This window comes from Vipera ursinii (assembly GCF_947247035.1).
Source record: "Vipera ursinii genome assembly, chromosome: 5".
NCBI lineage: Eukaryota > Metazoa > Chordata > Lepidosauria > Squamata > Viperidae > Vipera > Vipera ursinii.
Window position 1 is genome coordinate 47,975,951 of NC_139518.1, and position 12,282 is coordinate 47,988,232.

At 37.2% G+C, this 12,282-nt stretch overlaps 1 protein-coding gene across 1 annotated transcript; it reads right to left on the reverse strand.

Annotated features, from left to right (window-relative positions):
- Positions 1-200: 200 nt before the first annotated feature.
- Positions 201-2,337, reverse strand: CALHM3 (calcium homeostasis modulator 3; the record flags this gene model as incomplete). The annotated part of the gene is made up of 3 exons (XM_083363762.1): positions 201-603; positions 1,196-1,457; positions 2,051-2,337. 3 exons carry the CDS (start codon positions 2,335-2,337, stop codon positions 232-234), a joined length of 921 nt encoding a protein of 306 aa, XP_083219888.1. The 3' UTR covers positions 201-231.
- Positions 2,338-12,282: the final 9,945 nt, after the last annotated feature.

The following is a 12,282-nucleotide window of genomic DNA, read 5'->3' on the forward strand; positions in this document are numbered from 1 at the left end:
ACAAAAGTCATAAAACTTGATAAAAAACTCAATTCTTTAAATAATTCCAGTTGCTGTTCAGAAAAGTTCAGTTGCTTAGTCTTGCAGATCAAGGCAGTAGACCCCTGTTGCTGTGGGGAGCCATGTGACATGGTAATTGTCTAAGTGTTTCAACTTTCTTTTAAAGATCTGCTTTCTTGGCTGAGGATGGCACCTGTTAATTGCCCAAAGCAAAGATATCATCTCTTTGCCTTAGGCTTGGCTCAAATCCAGTGGAGGTTTCCTGTTGTACCAGCACAGAAGAAATTTGCTCATTTGCTCCTGGCTAGTGATGCCACTCAAACAAATATTTTCCTTTGCTTTTGCTCCCTTTTCTTCCGAGTAGGCATTAAACCGTCTGAGTTTGATTTCTGTCTGCATGCTCTCAAAGAAATGGACGATACACTTGTGTGCAAAGTCCCGTGTTTGTTCACAACAGGTCTCTTCAAATATTTTTTGTTCAAGATCAATGTAATTGCTCCAGTAGCGGGTTTGCAAAAAGGCAGCATGATTGAAGCAGGGCTTGAGAGAATGAGCAAGGAAAGCCAACACGATGAGGATTAAAAGAAGACTCCAACCAAAAGCCTGGAAACAAATGACAAACGGATCAAGAGCTTTGGATTTACAGCAAGAAGGTGAAAACCAACCCTAGATTGGCTCTACATCCTTATGCAACTTCAAGTCTCGCATCAGTTTTCAGGGCCAATAAATCTGTACCATAATAACATAATGTTTATATCAATCTTGAGGAGAAATCACTTTTTTGTCAGGAAGAAATCCTGGCAAAAAATAAAATAAAAAAGGAGGTGCAGAGCAGAAGTGAGGTGATACCGGTATAAGTATAAAACACCTTTGCAATGAGTTTACAACTATTAGAATATCCAGGTTTCCAGTGGGAAAATCTGGGAGTTGTAATTCCAGCATGTTTGGAAAATCTGGTGCAGTGAATGGAGACAATTAGATTTGACTCTTTTGAAAACTTAATTTTAGATATATATTTTACTTATAAACTAGAGTAAATAACTTATTCCAAAGTATTTTTATACAGGTTTTTTTTAATCCCCATTTGGCAGGAAGGCTAGGAATGACAGGATCTGTGGCCCAATGCATTTATTGGGTGCTGGATTGGAAGAGTATTCCTCACAGGACCAAATGCCAATAGATGCTCATTACTTACTTGTGAACAGCATTTGAGATACCTGGACACTGCCTTGCGGGAAGTGTTATTCCTCATCAACTCATCATGTTTGCATGGGATTTTGGCAAGAAAGTGTTGTAAGGCATCATAGGTGGTGATGTTGGCAGCTAAATCTGGAAATTTCTCAGGATCAATGGAATTGCTGAAGGCACAGACAAAACATTTCCCATCAAGGAGGGTGACTAGGATCCAAACAGTGGGTGCTATCATAGCCCGTTGCATAACAGAAGAACACATGTACCTGTGCATTGGGTAGACAGGAAGAGATCTGTCTGTTATATCACAAACTGAAGAGAACATAGGAGCCTTTACAAGAAAAGTGATAGAATCAGAGGGTTATTCATCAAGAAAAGAAAGATATGCTAGTTACCATTGAATGTATTAATTTATGCCATTAGTTTTATTCTGCGTAAATCTATTTTGCTATGTATTGTTTTGTACAATGCTTCTATAAAGATCAAATTATCTTTGTGGGAACATGTAACAGAACTAAACAAGAAGGCATACAGAGACCAAACAAAAAACCCCCAACCAAATAGAAATGATATTATAGAATATTCTATTTATTTGACATATTTTAGAGAAGAATTTCCAGAAGAATGATAAAATAATGTTCTCCCCAAATATTATTTTTCATACACACACACACACACACACACACACACACACACACACACACACACACACACAAACATTACATTAAAGTGCCAGAAAAACCACGGCAGAGAAAGCAAATGCTAAGTAAGTTGTATTATCTAAGTACTTTGTATTTTTAAATAAACAAATTATTTAAGTAATTGGATTTTTGCAATAAAAATCATTGGAATCTCCCACCTGATAATGGACGGATTCTTCTTTCTGTCTCCAGTGGGTCTCCTCCATTCCTCAAGCATTACAACAAATTGCCTGTTGACAATTAGCCCACAAAGAAAAAGTGCTACTGGTGGGATAAACATTATTCCCAAGCCATAGGCCATGTTGTATTTAAAAAGGCAAGGGCAATTGAAATCAAAGATGGTATAAATCTTCACACTTGCCAATGCTAGTAGCCCACAGATCCCATTTGTCACGGATTCTGAATTAGACTGGAAGTACTGGAAGACCATCTGGAATCGATCCATGCTGTTAAAAAAAATCCTGAGGGTTTTTTTCCCCTGAAGGGCTGAAATAGTGTCAAAGGATTTCAGCACTGGCAAATTCCGTTTTCCTGACAGTCCTCTTCAGCCCTGGTTAGGAAAGCTCTACAAGCTCTTAAGTCAGGAGGAGAATGGACAGGAAAAACACAGCAAAGTAGTCGGATTTTCACAGATGGCCTTTTTGGCCGTCCTGAAATCTCATTCTCATTAATATGACATTTTGTTGTGCCATTCTTGCCTTGCCTTCTTAATCAGTCCTGATCAGCAAAGTTGTTTATCTCTGTGTTGTTGGATTATTAAAAAAGGCTTCTCTTCACTGCCTCCATTTAAAGAAAAGGGAGAAAATTACAGAATTCTTCTGTATACCGACCAGCTGCACCTGCAGTACAATGCAGGATTTCCTATCAGTTGCAGGATCTGTAAAGAATTTGGAAATGATCAGAGCTCTTCCTTATTTCCCTTTTCCCAATGATCCCTGTGCACAATGAAGAAGCAGAATAATCAAATGAGAGAGTTTGTTTACAAGTCTCCTCCCTGTTCTTTTCAAAGAAGCTGCTGGAGGATTTTTGTAGCGTTAATACTACAGCTGCACCCCTGGCAAAAGCTATAATTTCCTCCTGCTCTCCCCATTTCACTTTTTAAAAACTGAGTAGCCAGATTTTCTTGTTTCATCGCAGAAATAAACCCATAAAGCAATGCCATGGATTGAAGGATTGGGGCATATTGGACAGCTGTATGGAAGTGCTTTTCAACTGAATAAAACAGAATACAGGGAAAACTAAATACAATATTCCCATCATGAATGGGAATTCTGTGCTCCTTCAGTGTTGCTGGACTGCTTTTCTAACATCCATTGTAACCAGTCTATACCAGTTGAGACTGGGGAAAATTACACATCGTTATATCTAGAGGATTACAGGATCCTTAAAGGTAAAGGTTCCCCCGCACATGTGTGCTAGTCGTTTCTGACTCTAGGGGCCGGTGCTCATCTCCGTTTCAAAGCCGAAGAGCCAGCGCTTGTCCGAGGACGTCTCCGTGGTCATGTGGCCGGCATGACTAGACGCCAAAGGCGCACAGAACGCTGTTACCTTCCCACCGGAGTGGTCCCTATTTTTCTACTTGCATTTTTTTACGTGCTTTCGAACTGCTAGGTTGGCAGAAGCTGGGACGAGTAACAGGCGCTCACTCTGTTACGCAGCACTCGGGATTCGACCCGCCAAACTGCTGACCATTAGATCGACAAGCTCAGCATCCTAACCCACTGAGCTACCGCGTCCCTTGATATAGCTCTAGAAACAGTTTTATATTATTGTTCTCTCCATTCTCTTTCCAAAACTTAAGAGCACTAGATGGAGCACCACAGATTCTACAAGGCTTGCCCTAAAAACCTGTGGAAAAAATATTTTCAAAGTTGAATATGTATCTTTTTTGTTGCCTTCTAATGCTGCCTGGGTTTTTGAAATGCAAATCCGGGCTACAATTTTTTTTTCCAGAAAACTAATCAGACCTGGGCTACAAAATATGTTCAGAAAATCAGCTGTTGCCTTTTTGGGGGAACTATTGCATGATTACCTGACTCTCCAGTTTCAAACCTGCAACTGCATATATATATATACACACACAAACATATCTATAGGGAATGATTAATGAGTTTTTCTTAAAGACTGGATATAAACAGAATTAAGATAAGTTCATATCTGTATTGCCAGCAAGAATAATTATTTATGTTTCTGCACTAATTCCAACCACAAGGAGGCAGTGTCCAACCTGCATTATTAATCGTTCCAGCAACGGATAAACCATTTATTGTTATTATCAGTGTATCTTTATTTAGTGTGAATATTTCTGTGTTTTTTAAAAATTTACTGGATATTTTAGAATTGATCCTATAAATTGTTATCGTTGTCATTTTAACTTTTCACTTGCACTTCCCCAAAATTAATTTCTGGTAGAGTGAAATCATTGCTTTTTTGCCTCTAGTGCATACAGATGCAAATTTGTGTTTCTCAAAATGATGCCCCAAACCCTGATCTTGTGTCTTTTAGATCTGCTTTTTATGGATCAAGGGCTCAAGCAATGATCCTTGGTGGGAGATTGTCTCTGCATATACACAGTATGTCTTAGTCTCCCCATTTTTATCGGAGAAATATTTTTGTTTGTGATAAGGGTCCTGCCCCGGGGCAATTTCATTAATGCAACAATAAACAAAGTTCTGAACTGAAGATGCTTCTTGGATGAGAAGCAAAATGTCTTCAAGAGAAAAAATACAGAAAGTCCAATTATCTTTGGGACAACCATGATCTGGATGACTGAGAATCTCCACAGACACTCCCAATAGTTAACATTCTGTCCGTGAAGAAATATCCCTAGGAAAGGTTGTCTTGTGCCTAATCACAGACATCTCCTTCCAGCCATTCCCACATCTATTTAAATGCTATTTCTTTACCAGGCAAAGAGCCTTTTATTTCCCTAGGCCTTTTAATCTAACCTAATTTCTGTAAGACTCTCATGCTGCTGCTTATAGATTTTAAGTTCTCCTGATTTTAAACTAAGGCAGCTTCCTCGGTCTGTTCCTTTCCAGATTTCAACGGCACAACCTCCACCGAGTATTGGGGCCAGTTCTATTCTGACTCTGCACTGAGGCTCATAAATGCTCCTTTACTTCCCAAATCATTGTAGGACAATTTAAAGGTAGTGACGGGTGGATTTCTTGGACTTCATTTCCCCTTCCACTGAGCATTACTTATTGGTGGGAGAAAACATTAGTAATTGCTGTCTTTAGTATGTGGTGTAGTAGGCTTGGGCAAGGATGGGCTGATGCCTGGAACAGAGGATTTAGCCACTTTTCAACTTGCCTGTGATATGCGTTGTTGTTGTTAGTTGCGAAGTCGTGTCTGACCCATTGTGACCCCATGGACGTTCCTCCAGGCTTTCCTGTTCTCTACCATCTTCTGGAGTCCATTTAGGCTCACGCCTACTGCTTCAGTGACTCCATTCAGCCACCTCATTCTCTGTCGTCCCCTTCTTCTCTTGCCCTCAACCTTTCCCAGTGAGTCCTTCCTTCTCATTAGGTGGCCAAAGTACTTGAGTTTCAAATACGATATTTCAAATACGATATGCATACAGACCATTAACTAGTCTATTGTGCTATTTCTGAACAAGGTTTCCTGATCAGAAAAATCAGTAAATGCAAGTTCAGAAATAGTCCAAGAGACAGGTCAGTGCATTAGAAGTGGTGTCCATGTCAAAATGGGAGGGATGTCATATAATGCATTGAAAGAACTCCATCCATCCTGTCCTATTTCATCCTGGACACATCCTTTAGCCCATTGATTGTCAATTGACTATTCTGAAAAAACTGTTTTATTGATTTTTGAAAGACCAGTAGAACCTCTTCAGAAATATCTTAAATGATATATCAAGGTGCATTGGGGAGACTGCAAGAAGGATCAAGAATGCTTCCTCCCATCTCACAACCTACACTTCATTTATGCCTGTTATTTAACCACTTAGACTAAAAAGGGAAAGTGATAGATTTCATACCAATTTGACCGAAATATCCCATGGAGTAGAAATAATAATATTAGTGTAAGCAAAACACTGCCCTCAGAAGTAATAGAATTAAGAAAACCCTGCCAACAGAAGCAACAGAAAATTTATAATGGGCTCATTTGGAAAAGAACTACACAATCATATTGCTGCATGTTGTCATTCTTTCTCAGATTATTTCTGCCTTGGCGTCTGTGTCTCTGTGTATGTGTATTGTATAGCTTCCTGGTAATCTTCAGTTTTTAAAATTTATTTTTATTGCTTTTTACTTAATAACAAAAAGTAGAAAAAGAAAAAGAGCAAAACACAAAGGTGATAGTGATGTGATATAAATATTGCCAAAGAAAAAAGAGAACACATAAAAGTGCTTTAACAAAAAGTGAAAGAAATATAACTAAGAAATGCCCCCCGATGCATTAGATCAATAAACAGTTACAATTCTCTCTCTATATTTATCTAATGCAAACATTATTCAAGTACATATATATTTATAATACATTTATACAGATACCTTTTTAATCTACTGTTTTCTATATGTTCCATATTTGCTTATATTTATCCACACAAAATCTATGTTTATAAGTGGCAAGTACAGTCAGTCTTCAATCCATTCAGTAAATGGAGCCATACATTTATCTTCCCAATGCTGCAATATCAGCCCTTTAGCTAGAGAATCCATTTACACTGTCAGATTCTATGTACCAGGTATATAATTCAAAAGAATATTATCCTCTGAAAATGGTAGCTTTTGTCACACAATCCTATTTATATAATCCACTATTTTCTCCTAAAACCTGTTTGCATTATCTGTTTTAAAAAGTCAATGTATTATTTGTGTAGGTATAGATTCATGTTTAGGATGTGCTGTTGTGCTGAGATAGCAGACAAGCAGACAAGCCAATTGAAGGAAGCCAAGGCAAAATCATGCAACTGTGCAAGTGCTGCAGAGTCTAGCTATTGAGGAACCTGAAGATTATTTCTTATATAAAGAATGCTACTTCAGATATTTTAAAATAATTGCAATTTCACTACTCACAAAAAGCAATAACCTTGTTACAAGTCTCGATGTTTTTAACCTCCTTAACCTTTTCAGAGTTCTTGAGAAACTGTTGAATTGAGATGGACCATGCTACGGGAAGAGGAAAAATGTTCTATTTTTTCCCTGTAGAGTTATTCGCCTTTTAACCAACTGGCATGAAGCTTTAACACTTTTGCTGGTCATGCAGTTACTAAAGGCTCACTGAGCATTCACTGAAGTGGAAATTTTCAGAAAATGCTATTAGCTTAATAAACTACAGTATAGGAGTGAGGCTGGGCTACAATGACATGTAAATGATAAACTCCAGAAGAGAATTGCTGATCTCTAGCAAAGCTGGACTGATAACTGAATGAAGGAGAGAGATGGTCCTTTTTTATTTTTAGTTCAATAAGGTGTTTTTCATTTCATTGCACTTCTGTAATGAGGAATAAGTGAAGAATAAGCTAACTGAATTTAAGAATCAGAAACAGTTTGATAGCATCTTTTCAGACCAACACATTTTATTTAAAGGCATAAGCACTTGTGAGCCGCATTGTACTTTCTTTGATTCATGGAGTGGTTCCATGATGAAATGAAGTTTAGCTCATTAAAACTTATGCCTTTTAATAAAATGTATTAGTTTGAAAAGATGATGCCAGACTGATTCTGATTTTTCACTACCACTGACTAACATGGCTCTCCTCCTATATTTAAGAACAAACCTAATAAAAGAACATGACATTTTTACCAATCTTATCTAATTTTACTTTATGCTTTGCCCTAATTTCTCCATTAAATCACCTACATCTGTGGTGGCGAACCTATGGCACACGTGCCACAGGTGGCACACAGAGCCCTCTCTGTGGGCACACGCGTTGTCGCCCCAGTCCTATGCCTTCAGCTGGGTTTCTTAAAACCTTTTCGCTTTAGGCCTCCACTGCCGTATGCAAAAAAACGGTTCAATCAATCAATTTCAACTTCTCACAGGAAAAAAACAGATCTCGTAAAGTTGGAATTGATTGATTGAATTTTTTAGTCCCACCCAGTCTGCTGTTACCACTGCAGCCTTGCCCACCCAATGGGCCACGCCCACCCGGCACCCAATGATACGTAAGTGGGTTTTGGGTTGCAGTTTGGGCACTTGGTCTCTAAAAGGATCACCATCACTGACCTACATATTTAGTTAAGTTCTTTGTGCCTCTATCTGTGTGCCTTCAGGTCAGTATTGATTCTTGGCAATTCCTGGATAAGTCCCTGCAGTTTTCTTGGCAAGATTTAAGAAATGGCTTTCCAATGCCTCCTTCCTAGGTCAGAGAGAATGACTGGCCCAGCTGACTTTGTGTCTAAAACAGGACTAGAACTCATGTTCTCTTGGTTTTTAAACTGGCATTTTAATTGTTTCACGAAAGTGGCTCTGGTTAAGTTCTTTAACTTAACCCACCTTCTCATTCTGGTATTTAAGGCAGCATATATGGTGCTCCCTTTTAGACTTTTTTTCCTCACAACATAACTCTGTGAAATAGGTTAGGCTGAGGCAGATTGGCTCAGACTATCCCAATGGTCAAGTACCTGATCTCCTTCTGAGTCCAACACTGTAGACCCCATACCACACAAAAAAAAGCCTTTTTGTACTCTTTTTACTTTCATGCTTTTGGCAGATTGGGAACAGGGAAACAAGATTGTCTCATTAAAGTTGGTGGAGTCGTTTGTGGGTTTTTAAAATTGGTGATAGTGTTCTTTTACTGAAGGTTTTCTTTGGTTTCCTATTGAAAATCAGCGGGAAACTGCTGCTAAATTTCATAGGTACAGTCTCAGAGGGCCTTGGAAATTGCTAAAAAACCCCAAACATTTGAGTGCCATACAGAGCCTGCAGTTGTGCACCAAATGCTATTTCTTCTGCATGTTGGCAGGGAAGAAGTTTCAGAAATAATTTTGAATGTGGAAAAAATTCAGATTGATGGTGTGCTTTCAATATTGGCTCTCTCTTATTTACACAGAAAGCATAATTAAGGAAGATACATTGCCCTAAACAGACAGCAAATATACACATTACATTTTCCTGGTGTATTGACCTTGCAACTTCCTGAATTTTCAAATTCTAACCTGCAGACCTAACACATCATCAAGTTGGAGAAAGGAATTATATAGTTCTAGTGACCAATATACAGTTAAATGACTTTATGTCAATGTTTCTTGTTAGATTTTTTTTCCATTTGCTTCTTCTAGATTCTGAGATTCTCAACCTGACTATCCCTTATGTTACAGGGCTCTGCATGATATTTGAAGTAGTCATATACCACATAGCTTAAAAGTAGTGTCAGGTTAATACATAAATAATCTAGTTAAGTTCCAGTCCCACACAATATATACGGTATTTTATTCCTCCCTGACACTGTAACACTAATTATAGTGCTTCAGAGATGGATTCTGACTTCCTGTTCCTGTTTCCAGTGGAGCAGCTGGAAGATTCGGAATGCCGAACCCTTCAGCTGAAATTTCTTTCTGTTGGGGACCCTAAGGGGCCAGAACCCACCCCGAAGAGGTGGAATGAATGAAGGAAATCCCAGGGACTTAGGAGAGATGGCGGTCTCCCCAAACAGTCCAGGAGAAGCCTTCCAGAAACCAACAGAAGAAAAGGCTGGCTAACTCCATTGTACAGCCAAAGCTGAAAACAACGGAAGTCACAAGCTTTATATTAAGCAGATTTTAAACAGCATGCTTGAATCTGGGTAAGAATATCGATTTTCTTTATCCTACCTATTTTCCTGAAGAAGAATGTCCCAAAAATAAGAGATCTCCGGAAAAAAGGAGGGGGTTTCTACTCCCTCCTCTTGGCTACCGGAAGCGGCGAAATTTACCCTTTAGAGAGAGAAAAAAAACTAGAAAGATCTGAAAAATGAGCAAACGCTGACACCTACTGGTGGGTGAGGATTTTTCTCTCTGATCTTCAAAGTTCTTAATAAGTACAGCTGTGTAAATAAAGTGAGACTAACAAATCTGAAGCAATGAATACTTCACAAAAGGAAACATATGATAAGCGGCAACCATTTCAAAGGACAATGATTTTAAACTACAAAGAAATACAGAACAACTTTGAGAGTATGAATCAAGTTATCTCCAACTTAATTTCACTCCAAGAAATTTCCCAGGAAAATACAGTAGAGATGACTGAACATAATTCTGAGGATAGAGACTTAAAGATGGAACCGTATAAAATAAAAAATCATGACTTAATTCAAGTGGGAGATATTTCAATGCATCCAAGCAACTTTGAAGATAAGAAAAAGAATGACAAATAATACTTTACAGAGAAACTAATGATGCAGCAAAATACACTGATTAAGAAAAGCAATGGCCAGAGAAAAAAAGATTAAAATGGAAATCAAGAAAATAGATGATGGGACTTATCAGAGAGAATACTTAAAAAGAAACATTTGTTTGAATATGGCTAAAGAAATGGAAAAACTTTGTAATATATTACTCTTAGAGGGATGAATTTTTTTAACTAATACAATATGTTTTTTTGTTTTTTTCTTTCTGTAAAAAAAGTTGAAATGATTTAAACAAAGCAAATGTTTTAGTTACTTAAATGTGACAATAAGAAAAGCATAAAAATGTGTTTTGAATTAGAGTTAAAGGATTAGATGATTAGATCTATTGAATGGAATACTTAAAGTTTAAATAAATATATTCTCAGCTATGGTTAAAAAGAATAAGAAATTGAGGGAATAAATATATATTAAATTAGGAGGGATACATATTTTAAGTAGTATGTTATTTTTTGTATTTCAGTGCTTTTGTCTTTTCCCCCCCTCTTTTTTCTTTCTCCTCTTTTTTGTCCATCTCCTCTTTTCTTTCTACTTTTTTAACCTATTAAGAAATATAGAAGTATGAGAGGGCTTATATGGAAAAAATAGAATTAAATCCACCAGTGTAAATGTAATTAATTGTTGAGAAAACTGTCACTAGTAAGAATATTTAGAATTTGGGGGGAGAAATAAACTGAAATAAGCACGGTAACAGGATTTACGATAAGGTAACTAAAATGACAAATAGGAATATTGGAAAAACTATATACTTAACTGTTGTTTATCAAAATAATGAAAATTGTTTTAATCTAATGTTTGCAAAGAAAGATACTTTGGGAAAGGGGAAATCAACTGAAATTAACATATGGAATATAGATTATAGAAATCAATTGTTAAAGATTGTCTTATAAAAGTTGCCCAGACAACATACTGTTTACAAATGACTGAATGACTTATGTTCTGTTAAAAAATACCAATAAAATATATATAGTGCTTCAGAGATGGATTCTGCTGTGGATAAGAGTGGTTTTGATATAGTCTTAAAAAATAACTTCTCGATATTCACTATTTCTTATGTGTAGATCCTGTTGGATATGATGGATGACAGCCTTCCTAACGTAAAGGTCACAATCAAATGCTGATTACAAGCACTGTGCTTCCAGTGAACATTCCCTGGGGACAGCTTTTCATAACTCAAAACAATAATGTTGGCAAACTGATAGAAAAAATGAACGTGGCTTTATACTGCTTAGATGAATCTGAAAGGAATTATGTCAAAGCGGAAAACTGTAGAGATTTATTTTTGTACAACTGATTTAAAAAAAACCCACTGTAATATGGAACGGATCCAAAGATTGCCAATAGAAGAAACGAAAGTGGTGCTTCTGCTTTGCAAGATGCTTCATGTGAGCTCTGAGAGCGTCATAGATCACAGATCACAACCTTATGTGTGACCTTGTCCAGTATCCTCATAGAGCAGGTACACTACCTTGAAAACCTCTGCTAGAGGTTGTGTTAAGAAATAGTTCAAAGGCTAAGAGAAGCATATTGACATATTTCTGTTCTTTTAAGCAAAATGATTGTTCTAAATGGATAAAAGCATTTGTTCTTGAAGAAAGGCTCTGCATTCAAGCCAATATTGCTTTTACCGTGAGAACAGCAAAAATGCATTTACTTATGAACCTAAGTAGTTGAACACTGTGATAAATGTGCCAAATCCTACAGTCACCAAGGAAGTTATTTCCCAATCTGTCCCTGACATCAGAAACAGTATTAAAATTTTTCTCTATTGGAGTTCCTCATTATTTTGAACATTTTTCCCCAGATAGTCTAACTTAATAGGCTCATTAGGCACATTTCACTGGTTAAGCTACAATTTTTGTTATTATTTTTGTTATCATTTCATGATTTTGAGTTTGATTTTACTGTCACTATCCCTTCTGCAGGGTTTTATTTTCTGATCTTGGTGTTTTGGTTTTAAGATTTGCTTTTAGGGGTAACTGTGAACATTTTGGGAACAAATGTAGATGTATGAACTGGAGGGGGAAAAATGTG